Here is a 17,595-nt window from a genome sequence, read left to right as displayed (position 1 = left end):
TGTAAGTTTATTTGTACAAATGCACGTTTCTATATTTATAAACCACAATGTGTGCTAAGAAGTAAAATATATTAAACAAAATATTAAAGTTTTTAAATTGACACTCAAGCCATAATTTGATTAATTTCAAGTAGCTATTTCACTTAAACACATCTATTGTATCGAACAATTTTAAGGAGAGTCGTCATGGTGGTATGTTATAAATAATATGTATAATAGTTTAATATAAAATATATTATTGAAAAAAGGTTAATGTTAAGCATAAAATTCTATATTTACGTATATAGACAAATAAGTATTATGTTACATGATTAATATGTCGTTATTGCGATTTTAAACATTTATTTGAAAAAAAATTGTATTGAAATCGTTCATACATAAGCAAAATACTCATAAACGACATATTGTAATTTTTGAAGAATTGAATTTTAATTTTATAAATTATAAATATATATATATATATATAATGTATAATTTATAATTTATGTATAATTTGATAATATTAAAAAAATGGGACTGATCTGTCAAATATAATAGTATTTATAGACCTTTTAATGATTTTTATAGTCATTTTTCAGGAAAGAGAAGACTATCTTTCTGTAATTATATATATAAATTAAAAATTATTATTTTAATTTTTGATTTTAACAAATATTTTTTCTCATAATATCGTTTCTGAATTTTTTTTCAATATAATAAACAAAAAATTAGTATTTTTGAATTTCTCGCAAAATTATCAATCTATTGGTAGCAATTTGCTAATTATAAAATTTACCCAATAATAATTACAGTAAGTTAATTTTTTTTCTTCTGAAAAATGCATAAATACACTCAAATTTAAAGTTCTATAAATACTGTTAAATTTAACGGATAATCTCCAAATTGTATATACTATTTTTTATTATTATCAAGTTTTGTAAAATATTTAAAAGAAATATCGTTTTTTAACCTTTTTTAATGATTTAGTTATAATAATATGTTATTTTAGACATTATTTTTAATTTTGTGAGTTATTATTTGATGAATGATTTAGTTAATTGTTGTCCTTATAACTTCTACTTTCCTGTTACATGTGTATGAAGAAAGTTAATGTGCAATTTTTTAATTTTTGTAAAACTACCATTTGCTTACCTTAATCTTTCATTAAATAAATGGCTAACTAAAGAAAGGGTATTAATATATATATATATATATAATCATTTTGTATTACAAAGTCGTAAATATGTAATTTACTGTAAAATTAAGTGAAATCCGAGCACTCAAAAATCAAATATAGTGTTTAAAAATAAATTTACTACACATAATATACAGTTTTCCTGGGAAATCAGCAAAAATGAAACTGTTACCTTTAAAGTAATTTAATGGCGTTTAAATATGTAATTAAATTGAGTCAGTGAATGTATGGGATTTTTTTTTTCGGGACCTTTGTTTTGTCCATCAGTTCATTTTGAAAACTAATCTTATGGTCAATAGGAGACAGAGCCTATGTGGCTTCACTGGCTACATCAGTTACTTGAGTTCCTATAATGGTTTAATATTATTATATTGAAATTCAGCTGCGAAGCTGATATCTCATATTAAGATAAACTTAAATAACTTTGGAGAGGCTAATTTCACTTTTGGGGGTTTAGTCCCTAAAGCTTAGCGTTTTTTCAACGATTATTCAAAAAAATAATTTTAAACATTATAATTGGCTAAAAACTAGATTCTTGTAAACAAATATATTATTTATACTGGGTACGTCAGTTTCAATAAAAATGTAGCAAATTAATTCCATAAAAAAATTTAAAATAGTATGCTAAGTTGTTTTTCAAATTATGACCTGATGAAGTTCAAAAGATTTATTTATATCAATAAAATGTTGATAATTTATACTTGAAATAGCATTTAATATTTTATACTATTTGCATTATATTTTATAACAATTTGTTATAAATTATATTTTTTGACTTATTGTTGTTTTTTATATAACCGATACACTGTTATATAATCAAATTATAAAAGGCCTAATATGTTTTTTATAAAATATGTATTATATTTCTGAACAATATATTACTATTATAATAATAATACAATGTAATATTATTATGATAATTACTTACATATTATTTTATATAACTATTATGTAATATACAAAACTGAATTAATCCATGGGTTTATTTGATCCTCAACAAATACTTAATTATGAAAAAGGTACAAGTTTCAACATCTTCCGTGCCAAAAAAAGTTCATTTATCAAAGTAGTAGTGATATTTACATTGTGGTTAAGTTTGCTCTTTCTTTAGTTGATAAACTTTAATCCTACATTTTTGAGCTACATTGCTCACATAAAAGCATGAAACAGATTTTGCGGCAATTCTCAATGAATCCCATAAAATGATCTGATCCTTTTTTCTTTTTTTCTGAATTCATTCCTTCTCATCTTTCTTATAATTTCGAAATAAATGATGAGCCAATGTTTGGCCAAAAACTGGCTAAATGTTAAACAATATGAATAAAAGGGAAGCGTTGCTCATGAAGGAAGGATTGAAATTTATGAATTAGAGAATGAGTAAGTTTGATTATAAATGGATATCAAAGTAGATATCGCTACTTTGATAGGCAGACTCCATTTGGGATGGAAAAAGATGTAACTTGGCCCTTTTTCACAGTTAGCTAATTTTTTTTATAGTGTTTTAAGTTACTAGAGCTTAATATATATTTCAAATTTTAAAAACTTATCCTAAGATGAAATAAAGCAGAGATACAAAAGTTACAAAATCGAAGCGATTGTTTAAAAAATGTTGCAAAATTCTTTAAATTCAAAAAGTTATTTAATAAAATAAGAATGATTTTTGTTTTCAATTATCTAATTTTATTTTTTCAGAATTCCTTTGTTTCATTAATCACTATTATAGCAATATTAGTAGTTCTTATTAAAGGTAATTTTTTTTACTAATTAGTTTTAATATTTTCGCGTTATAATTGATAAACGAGTAAAGTTCGTGAATTAATAGACAATACAAATTTTATTATCACTACATTTTTAAATCACAATAATAAAAAAAAAAACGATTTTATGCAAATTTATTAAATTTCATCGTTTATGTATTTATTATTTTACAGTTTTTAATTTAAATTTTCACTTAAATATTGAGTGCTTGTTTTATTATTTGCTTAAATGAAAATAAAATTTTTTTTATTTTGACGGTCGATTTCTCATAATAGAATTGTCATGTGATAGAATTTCTTTTTAATATTGTAGTAGGATTTAAAAGTTTTAATTTGATATAGGTAAGAAGTTTATAGACTTTCCAGAAAATTTTCAAAATACGAGTACTTCCTTTTAAACTCTTTTCTGAACTTAGATTTTTGATTTTTCTTCAAAAGTATACCAAAAAAAAAAAAAGCTAACTGTCTTTCATATTCTTCATTTAAATCTCATTTAGGTAAGTGTTAATAATAAATAATTATAGCAGTTATGAAATTTAGAAATAATATTTGAAAAATGCTTTTTTTACAATAAAGTAATTTTTCTAATTTCTGATTTTTTTCAATTTTTGATTATGGTAGGTTTAAAATTAGTTTATTTAGGCCTATTGGTCATTAAAATTTTCCCAGCCTTTATGGCATTGAACAAAAAAATAAAACTCTTTTATTTTTTTTGAAATAAAAAATTTCAAGTAGTTTAGTTAAAATTGAGTTAAAAACGTGAAATTTTGGGAATAATTTTTTTTTTAAGAAAAATAAAAATTCTGGAAGTAAGGTTTTTGAATAGAATTCATAATGCATTTCATAACGGTACTGTATGTGCTTATTATGTTTAATGTACCAAATAGATTAAGATAATTAAACTCTATTATTTTTTATTAATGATACCACGTAAGTAAGTTTTACATATTTATTATAAAATTTCAGGAGATTCTGAAAACTGTTATGTTTGTGAAATAGCAATAAGTGATGTGTATGTAATTCCTTGCAGACACGACCTTTGTTCTTCTTGTGCCAATAGATTAAAAAATGGAAATTCATCGTGTAAATGCGAAAAAGGAATTAAAACTATAGGTAGATACTAAATACATAATTTTGAAATCTAAAAATGTAATTATTTTGTTATTAAGTCGGTATAATTCATGGATAAATAAATTAAAAGTAAATATATATTTATACAAAGTGTAAATAATTTTTTTGAACTCTCAGATGTAAAATATCTGAGAATAATTGTTTATTAATATTCGATAGTACTTAATTAAAAACGATAATTCTTCAAACTTTAAATATTTATTTTAATGTATAGATGAGATTATGTTTATTGAATTGTAAACATATAAAAAATAAAACATTTGTTTTATTGTCAAAAAATTTATTTTATTAAAATATTTTAAGTTTTCAAATTATTTTTGAAAAATCTTAAAGACAGATTTTAAACAAAATGTTTACATTTCGAAGATTGTGTGTAACTGGAAAAAAATCATGGGTAATGTACATAAGAATTTTAATGCGACAAAAATCATGTGTATGCACATTCTTAGTTTATGGATAAAAATATTAATAATAATAATTTGAAAAATTTTATTTTTAAATAAAAAATATCAAAAATTATAATTGATTATTTCAAAAAATGTTATTAATGTAACATATTACAATATCATTTTTAAAAGGTATAAAAGATAGAGACCAAGTATATTTTAATGATTAATACAAAACTATACGTAATTTACGAAAACTTAAAACAAACTATTGTTATTTTATAATAGGTTAATTACTCTGTCAAATCTGTACATTAAAGCTAAACTATCCGCTGTTTGGATAGTTTACCTATGATGTACAGAAATATATTATTCATTGATTTATAAATTTTTTTAGTGCAAAGGACGCCAGAATCAATTTTAAAGAAAAGTAAGTGCTGAAAGTTGTAAAATTTTAATGGAATCTTGAATTAAATCAATTCGTTCAATTTCTGAATTCATGTTAAAAATAATTTTTATGAATTTTTCAACTATAGATGATGTTGAAGAAGATTGTGGGATTTGTATGACAAAAGAAGCTGATGTAATGATTGTACCATGTGGACATTTTTTTTGTGGACATTGTATTGTTGAATTGCATAATAGACATTTTCAATGTCCAGTATGTAGAAGTGATATGGAATCATATAAGGGACTAGGTTGGGTATATATCAAATATTTAGCTCTATTTAACTGTTTAAATCATTTTCAAATTACTAGACTAAGATTTATTATCTACCAGTCATTTTCTTAAATAGATTATTTTCTAAATTTTTTTATCATATCCCACTCAATTACTTACAGAATAAAAATAATTTAAACATATTTTTTTTTTGGTTAGCTTGAGTTTTTAGTTTTATTATTCTTGAATTATTAGCTATATAATAATTTTTAAGTTCATCCCTTATGCTTTGTAAGGGTATCAACTTTATTTGTATAATGGGAACATATATTTTGAATTTACCAAAATGTTCCATTTTAGTTTCGATGCGAAGCTGAGAAGGTATTGGTTTTACTAAGATGTGTTTTTTTTTTTTTTTGTGTCTGTTACCACTTTTTCTCAGCTCTCACCGAACCGATTTCTTTCAATGATACGTCAAAAGATCACAAATTGTATCTAGTCGAAGACATTACCCTCAAAAATTGAAAAAAATTCCCTCGTTCCCCATAAATGGGGGAAACCTCCAAAAAAATTACGAATTTAAAAATCGCTAATTTTCGAAATTTTTTCAATTTTTTTTACTTAAATGTGCCGTAACTTTTTCAAAAATAAACATATCAATATAATTATTTTTTTATAGATGCTTGATGTCTTTACTTATCATTTGGTATATTTTTTTTGTAAATCTGACACTTAACCTGCCAGTGAAAATGTCTACCGAATGCTATTATTGTGTGAAAATTCTCGATTTTATGTTTTACATTTTTAACTTTATAATGCTATGACATATTGAAAAGTGTATGGATCAACATTATTTTTTTATGAGAAATAATATTTTTTAATAATCCCTTTTTCATTCGACATACTTTATCTTAATTAGGATATTAATAATGAACTAGCAGATCATGTAGCTTTTGGAATAATCCACCAATTTTTTAAAATTAAACACTATCTAAAGATTTGCATCGAAGCGTTTTTTTTGATAGTGATTTTAATCACTGTCAGATATCATTATACTTGATCCATCTATACCACGTCACTACTGTGCGCGGCCCCCCTGTGCTGGGTTTTTTTAATTTAATAGTAAAATAATGGTATTAGAATTTTTAATATAAATTTTTTTATAACGTCTCTATCATAGTCACGGAGTGTTTATTGTGAATTATGACTATCAATATGCTTTTATGCTTTCTGTATTGCCAGTTGGTGTATTTATTAACTCACAATAATGTTCCTTATTACCATTGATAATAAGTGCAGGGTATCTGCGGATACAAACGTTGTAAAAAATCTATTAGTTACCAGAAATCTCTATTTATATTTGTATAAATATTAAGTATGTAATATATAAATTCATTTGAAATCCCTCACGTATTAAAAATGTATATTAATTCTTATATTTATATTCTTAATTATTATAAAATTTGAAACTTAAAAATTTTATATCTAATAAACGAATGAAGGTATATTAAAAATTCAAATGTCATTTACTATTAAATAAAAAACTCAAACATTTTATTATATTCAAAATATGTGTTTCCATTATAAAAACAAAATTGACACTCTTACAAGGCGTATGGGATGAACTTAAAAAATATTACACTAGGTATGTAATACTTAATTCAAGAATAATATGTAGCTAAAGGCAACCAAAAATAAAATGTTTAAATTATTATTATTCTGTAAGTAATTGAGTGGGTTATGGCTAAAAAATCACTCTGCATATGTTTCTATTTAAAAAACTGAAAATGATCGGAACAAAATTGTATTAAAAATTATAAAACTTCTTAGTATACTATTAAATTCCAAAAAGAAAAAATAATATTATATTTTTAAATATATTGCGTCAGCCATAATTAAACAATTACTTCATATTTTAGATGCTGAACAAACACAACAACTTTTAATATTTAATAATGGTATATTTATTCATATAAATTTTAAATACTTGATAAATAAATTATAGTTAATAATAAAATTATTCGCTTTAATTAATATTTACCAGATGAAAATAATTTTGATGATACATTTGATCGATCATCTGTAACTAATGATGAAGTTTTAAGTAAGTTAAATTTCATTTGCTGCTTTTTTTAATTTAAGTAAAAATAAAAAAAAATGTTTTAAAATTTTGAAACATTTTATAACCAGACACTAAATCTGATTAAAAAATGTATAAAAACAAAATGTTGAAATTATAGTTAATAAGTGTAGCATGTTTTGAACGAGTCATAAACTAGTAAAAAAATTGAATAGTTTATGTGTCAATAGATCCACATTTGAAACATGACCCCAGCTGACATTTCGTTTTAGTATACGGTGTTGCTATATATTCAAAAGACCCAAAATTATAACATCAAGTCTTGTTATGTTTGGATTATGTTTGGATTATGTTGATTCTTTATATTTATATTGACTAGACGCATATTATTTCTGAATCTAGCAGTTCGAGATTCATTAATTGTAAAAAATTTAACAATGTTTACTAACAAGACATTTACATTAGTATGTACAATATATCTAGTAGGTATAAAAATAAATCACATGAAAATATTTCAATGATTTGTTGTTTAGATTCTGAGAAGCTAAGTTTAAGTTCACGGCAAATACGTGATTTATCCTGAGAATAGTCAATAATTGATTGCATTTTTTTTATTGATGATTAATATTTTCATAAGTTCAATGTTGAACATAGTGAAGGTTGCTCAGAATTGTTGTTCGAAGTTTTGCCAGTTAGAATATGTACGGCTTCAGTATCAGTTATAAGCTTCTCCTTCAAATTTCACACTTATAAATTCTATTTTGGACAACTCTGTTCAATTATACAGTTCAGCAACTAATGCTTATTAGACATTAAATAAATATTGGTTTTTTGCCGAATTACATAAATTAAATAACTTAATTATAAATAAAAGTGTTAAATAAACGAACAAATAATTAGAAACAAATTAGAACAATTATAGTAAATAGACAACCACATTGTTCCATAATTAGACATAAGAGTAACACACATACACTGACATTCGTAGTCAGAAAACCCTAATCGTAGGCAACGCAACCCTACCACACGTATATGATAACTTTAATAATACTAAAATAGTTAATTGGAAAAAAAACCCGGATAGTGGGAACGCGGCATTTGGCTGTTCAGCTATTTTACAACTTTCACATTGTATTTTATAAATGTCCGGTTTGCCTCCTTTTACACTATTTTAAGGATTACCTAATAAATCTCTTAAATTATTAGTTTTAGATGACATTACAGTAAAACATAAAATCTTAAAAATTCAATCTAGTCTACTTAAGATGCCCGTATAATATAAAATGGGTGATTGTAATTACTTTTTATTCACCCATGGAAAAAATTAGGAAAAAAAATACTTCACTACCTGTCGGGAATCGATCCCGTATACCGTATGCGTCAAAAAATCACGTATTCTCGATTCGACCGTATACTTTATTGTCTATGAAAGAAAAAAGTCCCTATTTAAGCTAATTAAAAATGTTCAAAGTCAATTTTCTCGACTTAGGGTGGCATTGGCAAAAAATTCAAAATACCTCTCATTTTATATTTAATATAGATTAAATGTATATAAATTTTATGAAAATCGGCGAACACATTATCATCCCCTCCCCTTGATAGTATAAGAGAGGTAATATAAATTTTTATAAAATAAGAAAATTTTAATTAATTGGGATCTTGGCCAACTGAAATATTCATTATTAAACTGGCGACATGAGATAATATAACTTGGTGATAACATCATTAGGTGATAAGGTCACTAGAGTTATTTAAATATGTTCTTTCAGGTTGGGGGTCAGTATATATTTAGCGTTGATAATGATAACATTGTTCCCGTAATACATATACGCGATTTTTTTTTTAGTAATTCTGTTGTGGTTTTTGAGTTAAATACATAAATATTTTTTAGTTTTAAATAAAAACATTATAAATTAAAATGTATACGATATACATGCATTTTTTTAAAAAAGGTGAATAAGTTCTTTAACTACATATTATTTCGAAAAAAAGATTAACTGAAAACGAATTTAGAAATTTTAACATGAACAAAATGTCACTTTGTTCAAATATATTTAAGGTCGAAAAATACTCTAAGGTTAATTTTATACCAAAAATCATTGAACAGATCGATTCATTAGAAATTTAGCAATATTTTGACACTAATATCTCATTTTTTCAAAAACTAAAAACTGTTACTAACACACTATTGCGTAAAAAGACATTCTTTTTTATTTATTAAGTCTATATATTTATTGTTTTAGTAAACAAAATTCCTATTCTAAATTAGAATTCTTTATATGACATTTTTACTGTAAATGAGCGTAAACCATAAAAAATAAACATGCTTTTTTTTTAGAATCAACATTTTTAACAATAAAAACTGTCAATAATTTATAAAACAAAGTTATAATTCATTAAAAAAAAGTTTTTGTAAACGATGTTCAGATAAAAAAAACCCAGCACAGGGGGGTCGCTGCACAATGGTGGAATGGCATAATTGGGTCAAGTATAAAGATTTCTGACAGTCATTGAAATCACTATTATAAAAAACGCTTCGATGCAAATTTTTAGATAGTGTTTAATTTTAAAAAATTGGTGTATTATTCCAAAAACTACATGATCTGCTAGTTCCTTATTAATATCCTGATTAAGATAAAGTATGTTGAATGAAAAAAAGAATATTAAAAAATATTATTTCTCATAAAAAAAATTGTGTTGATCCATACACTTTTCAATAAATTATAGCATAATAAAGTTAAAAATGTAAAATACAAAATCGAAAATTTTCACACAAAAATAGCATTCGGTAGCCATTTTCACCGTGAAAACAAAATAAAGTCAGAAATTTTTTTTTTGCATAATAAAGTACATTACATTAGATTTAATTTAAGATATATATAAAAGTGTCAGACCTTCCGGAACATTTTCAAAAGTTAAGTTGAAAAAGTTAATTTTTTGTGAAAAAGTTGTCATTTTAAATCCCCCCCTGTGGGCAGGTTAAGTATCAGATTTACAAAAAAAATATACCAAATGATAAGTAAAAACATCAAGCATATATAAAAAATAATTATATTAATATGATTATTTTTGAAAAAGTTACGGCAATTTTTAGTAATAAAAATTGAAAAAATTTCGAAAATTAGCGAATTTTAAATTTGTAATTTTTTTGGAGGTTTCCCTCATTTACGGGGAACGAGAGAAATTTTTTCAATTTTTGAGGGTAATGTCTTCGACTAGATACGATTTGTGATCTTTTGACGTATCGTTGAAAGAAATCCGTTCGGTGAGAGCTGAGAAAAAGTGGTAACAGACACAAAAAAAAAACACATCTTAGTAAAACCAATAATAGTATATTTAGTAATTTTAATAGTAATTAGTTAAATTGATAAAAAATTTGACGAGTATCAAATACTTTATAATAATAAACTAGATTAAAAATGGCTTGAATGACTAAGTATAAAATTCCCAAAGAACAATTAAAATAAAGATTGCATAATAAGTTATAAAAAATGACTTCTATGTTTGGTAAAATTTTTATTTACAGTATTTCTTCTTCTCTCTCTCACCAAAATCAATTTTTAGGCACGTTATTTTAAATTTATAAACATATGTAACTTGAAACCTATAAACTAAATAATTTCAAACAAAAGTATGCGAATTAAAGACTTTTTACTATAAAAAATGACAATTTATTAATTTTTTAATTTCAACAAAAATTGTTTTTTTTTTATTTACTTTATGCAGGTAAAATATTGCCTATAATTTAACTATAGAATGTTTGTAAGATGGTTCTACTAAAAACCTTATATTATATGAATTATTTATTTTACTTAAAATTTTTAGTTAAAAAAAATCCTAGGTAATCATAATCTTCTGGATTTATGAATTTTTATAAATTACTGAATTTAAAATTTAATTTAACTATTATTTGTATACATATTAAAGGCAGTATGACAAGAGTGTATTTAGAACAATTAAGATTAAGATCCAGTATGTAAAATGTAATACATATTGAACTAATTCAATATTTGATTGATATTCTAAATATAAATTAGAAATTAATGAAATTCTTTGTGACTTATTTAGAATGTTAGTTAAATATTATTTGGATAATTATTAAATTTTAGTTTTTAAAATTTAATCAGTAATATTTATTATTAAGATTAATAAATTTGAAAAATGTTTAGGTTCGGAGAGTAATGATAGTTATTCTATTGAACAGATAACAGAATTATTCCAAGATGCTGGTATGTAGAAGTTCATAAATAAAATAATTTTATTATTCGTCATCAAAAAGTTTTCTTGTTATTTTAAAAATAGGTCGATTATTTTTAATTTTAATTAGTAGGTCACTCGTTCAAAGACAAATTTATTATATATATGTATCATATTATATAAACCATATTTATTTCGAAGATTAAAATAGAGTATAATTAAAATACACAATTTTGTTTTTAAAATAATTTTATTTATCTTATTTATAATTACTTCATGAGTTCATGTAATAAATCCTTTCGGAAAGGTATTTACTGATAATTTGAGAAGACATCAAAGTGTGTACAAATTTATTTTATTATTATTTTAATAATTCACATAATTATTATTAGTCCGGATTTATATGCATTTATAAATAATATTTAAACCATTTTAATAATACTTAAGTTTGTGCAAATTTATTGTTGACATAGACAGTAGCATAAATATATTTTTCGTTTTAGATGGGAATAAAACCTCCTACCTCCCCTAACATTAATCCCAGTTAAAACATATTACTAAGCTTTCAAGCCTATTAATAAAAAATTTGTTCTGGCTATGATAAGTTGCAATATCACAACAAAATTAAAAAATTCATATAAATATTATATTATAAACTATTATGATTTATAATAGTTCATTAAAAATAATATATTTTAACTAAATATATTATTTTTAATTATAATCTAGAATATATTTAAATTTACATCTTATAAATTTAGAATCTAAAAGTTAAAAATAGTTTTATTTAATGTTTATTATTACAAAACTAATTCGTGTGAACATTTAATAGTTTTAGAAATTCATGGCAGTGAATCCGTTGAATTTTCATCGTCGGGGAGCAATGGTAAGTTTATTTTCAATAAATAAATAATTAATACTCTAAAATTTTTTTGTATTAAAATTATAGAATTTTCTTCGAGTGATAATGAAATTATACAAGGTATGTTATGTTTTAACTAATAGTCAATCTTATCTTCTTTTTCTATTTCTTCCTCGCCTTAATCCCAACTACTTGGGGTCGGCCACGCTTATCCTAAAATTCCACTTGACACGATCTCTCACATCATCTACGCTCACATCAGCTATCCTCATATCGCATTCAATAGCATCCCTTCATCTTTTTTTTGGTCTTCCTCTACCTCTTCTTCCTTCAACATTAATTTCTATAACTGTTCTTACGGCTTCCGATTCTTCTCTCCTCGTAACATGACCAAACCATCTAAGTCTATTTTCTCTCATTTTATCCACGATTGATGTTACACCTATACTCCCTTTTATATGCTTGTTCGTGAAAAAAAAATTGAAATAAAAAGTATAGACTTTTTTTCTCCGATAAATCTTGATAATTATGATAAATAAATCAAACAAGCATATCCAATAGATACACAACTTTGAATTTATTAATTTCTTATTGGAAAAATTTAAATAATTTGAGTAAAAATAAAAAATAATATGCTTATTAAAAAATGTTTATTATTTTAAAACTAATTCGTGTGAACATTTAATAGCTTTAGAAATGAATAATAATGAAACCGTTGATTTCTCATCGCCGGAGAGCACTGGTAAGTTTATTTTCAATAAATAAATAGTTGGGTCCAGTATAGATTAAAATCACTATCATAAAAAAACGCTTCGATGCAAATCTGTAGATAGTGTTTAATTTTAAAAAATTGGTGGATTATTCCTAAAGCAACATGATCTCCTACTTCCTTATTTATATCCTAATTACAATATTCACGATTTAAAAAGTCAAATTAAATTTAAATAATTTGAGTAAAAATAAAAAATATATCAATTAATAGTCATAGATTATTTTAAACAAAATTATTTTACTTTAAAATTGACATTGTATAAATAATACCTTTATTTTCAATATTTAGTATCATTTATAAGAACGTTGTCGACATATTCATCTTCAGTGTCTTATATATCTTATTTTATCTTTAGACTTTCATAGAAATTGTGAAATTCTTCATTCATAAAAAATTGTTTAAAATGAAGTAAATGTTTATATTTTGCATTCTTAGTTTCCTCCGATAAAGTGGCTTTAAGGTATTGGTATTAATGTTTTCTCTTGTGGTTTTAAGGTGTGTTTTTCTTCCTCGTTTATTCTGTTTTAGAATTATCACAGTGCAAACTGGTATTCCACAATAGGTATCTTTATGTAAATTTTTTTATCTAATTATTTTTTGATTTCACTATGTGCGAGTTATGCTGACATAGAGGCCGCGTTTATTAGTTTTTTGCGAGAAAAGCAATCTCAGCCTTCAAAAAAATCGCATAAACTGCATGTAGCCATGTTACAATAGTAACCGAAACTGATATTACATTTTGCTTCAAAAACGTTACGAAATTATTTATATGAAATTTTGTAATCAGGATCTTTGTTTCAAACATTGAGTGCAATTTTTTTTAAGTTTAGTCTCAGGTAAATATGTTTTTTTTTTAGTTTTTTAATGAATAGTGAAATTTGTCTTTCAATGGTTTTAAGAAATTGATTTTATTGTTAAGAATTTCATATGAAAACATTTTTGAGCAATTTTCATGTATTCCTCTTTTATTAATAGGAATATTTCCCTTAGTTAATAACGATTCCCGGAGAGTTTGTACACGTTTTTCTGAAATACCATACAAGGACAAATGTTTTTATGGAAAATTGAGTATCTTCTATCTTTCCGTGACAAAAAACATCTACGCGGTAGCATAACTAGCTAAATTGTACTAAGCATTGTTATCATGAAGTCGATTGCGCTTCCTCATAACAGGTAATAGTATAATAAATCACAAAGGTAATTAGTTTGGCCATTGTAGTTCCCTAGATTGTCGAACTCTTTTTTGATACGTTTTTTCTCTTCAACAGAAATATTTTCGAAGTAACGTTGTTATCGTTTACACATGCAGTCGGGTTCTAATTTATGTGTAGTAAAGAGCAATTTTTGTAAAACATTCTGTTCTCTAACTATTTTAAGTATTTTCTTAAATGTCCATTGCTCACTGTTAAAGCCATCACTAGAAGTAAAACTACTTATTGCACTGTTCATTTAAAAAAATACTAAATAACACAATACCAATAGTTGATTGTAGCAACAACAGCAAAAATAATGACGACAACGTAATATATTAACTAATTTATAACTAATAATATTAATTTTATCGTAATATTGTAATTTAGTGGAAACACGTTACCAGAAATTACGTGGTATAATTATTAATAGCGCAATAAGCAATAATACATCATAAAATTACAGTATTCTTTTTTCCATTGTAGTAAGTACAACAGAGAGAAAAGTAAAAATAATTTTTTCGGAGTTATACTTCAACCTGTTTTCCACACAACCGCATGGACTTGAATCTTTCTTCGCCAGTATACTTAATCTTTTCCCTTTAATAACAACTGACTGGAAGCTTTTTTCACTGATTCGATTTCAACATTCAATATTACTCCTAATGTTCTGTCAAATTAATCAATAAAATCAAAATCGAAAAAAAGGGGCTACTATCTTTTATCCCCTGTATTCTTCATTTTGTTATATACCTAACTGAATGTACTATAAAATTTAAAGTGTAAAATAATCCCAGTAAATCTTAATAACCGGATCATTGTTAATTGGTATTGTTTATGTAGTGATTTTAAATCTTTCATTCTTATCCCCTAGCGATAATTTTGTTTTTAAAGAAAGGGTACTAGGCAATATAGTAGATAAGCTTCTAATCAAATCGGTTATATAGACTTCTGAAATAGAGAATAGTATTAATCAATGATAACTTTTTTTGCTTTTAAAACAACTAAAAGTTCAAAAATCACAATTCTATTGAGGGTGGAGTAACAAAAAAGAAAATTTTTTCTGATAATTTCATAATTCAGGTATAAGAATGTGAACATTATATTTTTTACAGTAAATATTTAAAATTATGAATGATTTTCCATACTAGTATTTTACGATTTATAAAAAATAAGGATGTGATAATGTCAATTAATAAAATATCTGTAATTTTAAGGGCTTAATCCAGTTGAATTGTTTTGAAAACAATTTCCTTTAAAACTTTCAATTATTTCTAAATAATGCATATCTACTGACATGATCAAGCATATAATAACTTTTGTGTTTAAAATTTATTAGATTTTTTTCCTTATGAAAACAAGTAAGTAATTGTAATAAATTTATAGTTTAAGAATATAAATAAATTATATTTAATTTTATAAATGTTTAATATTTATATTTGTTAATGTTTTAAAGAAGAATTATAATTTTTTTAAATTATTTCAGTACATCACCAGGACGATAATATAAAAGTCAACATTTAATTAAAATATTCAACTCTGCTATATATATTTAAAAAATTATTGTGATAAATATATTCTAATACATCAACATATATTTTAATTTATTTTCTTGTATTTCAATTTCTATATAATAGTAATACATTTTGACTTATAACTACATAAGACATTTTTTATATTAATATTGTTAATACCAAAAATAGTATTAAAATTGAAATATCATATTATTACGATTACCTCGGCACCAATAGTCAATTGTATACCTATTACATTTTAGTATTGGCCCTTTATAACGCTATAATAATTAAGTGGTTACTGTATTTTTGTTAAAATAATTGTTATGTAATACTTTTCGTGCAAAACACTTATCATGCTGAACGTAGCGAGGAACTCCTACCGGATTTATCTACTTGTATAGATGGCCCAAAATGCTTAACACGCTGAAGACGCATTAGGGTCTCATCTAGACGAAGTCTAGTATATTATTATATAAAAAAAAACACGAAAACGTGTTTTAATAAACGTTATTATTATTTTTATGATATCATACTTTTCACTTTCATAATAAAATAATGTGTACTAAAATATGCTATCTTAAGTGTATATTGGCTAATAACATTTTTTAACCTTTTTTAGACCGTTTTATTTTCATAACGAAACAATTAGATAATTTAGGCTAAATAAATCAACGAAAGAAAAAATTTTTAATTACCTTAAAGAAGATTTTATTGTCCCTGTGGATGGGGGATAAGAATACTTCCACGGCCCCTCTGGCAGTCGTAAGAGGCGATTAATGAGGTTGCGACAGGTCGACAGCGGGCGTAAAATGTTGTTAAAAAGTATGAGGAGTCCTGAACAAAACTTAGGCGGATACGAATGCGATATGAGGACGGTTGATGTGAGCGTAGATGATGTGGGAGATTGTGAAAAGTGGAAGTTTAGGATAAGGGTGGCCTACCCCAAGTAGTTGGGTTTAAGGCGAGGAAGAAAAAGATAAGATTGGCTATTAGTTAAAACATAACATACCTTGTATTAATTCAATATCATCCAAAGATAATTCTATAATATTAATACAAAATAATTTAAGAATATTAATTATTTATTTATTGAAAATAAACTTACTAGTGCGCCCCGACGATGACAATTCAACGGATTCACAGCTATGAATTTCTAAAACTATTAAATGTTCACATGAATTAGTTTTGTAATAATAAACATTAAATAAAACTATTTTTAACTTTTATTTAAGGAAACCTAGTAGACTTAAAATTTAACTCATTGTATATTGTAGATATTGTTTTTTTAATAATAATAATAAAAACCAGCACAGAAGGAGTGCAGTATAGTTGGGACAAACATAGTTGATATCTGACAGAGATTAACATTATAAAAAAAAACAGTACCATATGTATCTGTTAAATTTTTTATTGAAATAGCACAATTATAAGTCAAATAACTCATAAAAAAAAACGTCTGGATGTTTTTTTATCCTATAATTGTCTTAAATATCTTTAGTATAATAGAGTAACCTTGAGTAAAAATTGGCAATATTTTTTTCTATTGCATATAACTTATATAGTAATTACCAACATTTTTTTTTTTTTTACTTCATAAACTACTGAAAAATACAAATCCAGTATTATTATAGTATGATTAGGCCTCTATTTAATAATTAATGAACTGAAACAAAATGAAAAATAAAAGCGTACTTATTTTAACCTATTAGTGGTGTAAGGTTATAGTTAGTATTTAGTAAATTTTAATATGCAAATAAATAAATAACTGTTTAACCAGTTATTTTTTACTCGAAATAATAAAATAATCACAAAGTTTAATGAATTTATTATTTTTACAATTTAGAACCATAATATTTCATTATATTGAA

General features: G+C 24.2%; 1 protein-coding gene across 5 annotated transcripts; it reads left to right on the top strand.

The window, feature by feature from the left end:
- Positions 1-103: 103 nt before the first annotated feature.
- LOC126904617 (E3 ubiquitin-protein ligase rnf8-A-like) lies at positions 104-15,801 on the top strand. 5 transcript variants are annotated; one of them, XM_050683787.1, is made up of 14 exons: positions 104-192; positions 2,867-2,921; positions 3,898-4,044; positions 4,846-4,878; positions 4,985-5,146; positions 7,029-7,067; positions 7,154-7,213; positions 11,117-11,161; positions 11,359-11,418; positions 12,219-12,272; positions 12,336-12,368; positions 12,937-12,990; positions 15,550-15,571; positions 15,697-15,801. In XM_050683787.1, the coding sequence occupies exons 1-14, from the start codon at positions 187-189 to the stop codon at positions 15,713-15,715; spliced, it is 789 nt and encodes a 262-aa protein (XP_050539744.1). In that variant the 5' UTR covers positions 104-186; the 3' UTR covers positions 15,716-15,801. The 5 variants fall into 5 exon arrangements, with proteins under 5 accessions (XP_050539744.1, XP_050539748.1, XP_050539746.1 ...); XM_050683788.1 differs by having other exon boundaries at positions 112-189; XM_050683791.1 differs by lacking the exon at positions 11,117-11,161.
- Positions 15,802-17,595: the final 1,794 nt, after the last annotated feature.

This window comes from Daktulosphaira vitifoliae, unplaced genomic scaffold, assembly GCF_025091365.1.
Source record: "Daktulosphaira vitifoliae isolate Bord-2020 unplaced genomic scaffold, ASM2509136v1 Scaffold_4, whole genome shotgun sequence".
NCBI classification, from domain to species: Eukaryota; Metazoa; Arthropoda; class Insecta; order Hemiptera; family Phylloxeridae; genus Daktulosphaira; species Daktulosphaira vitifoliae.
This window is presented reverse-complemented; position numbering and strand designations above follow the sequence as displayed.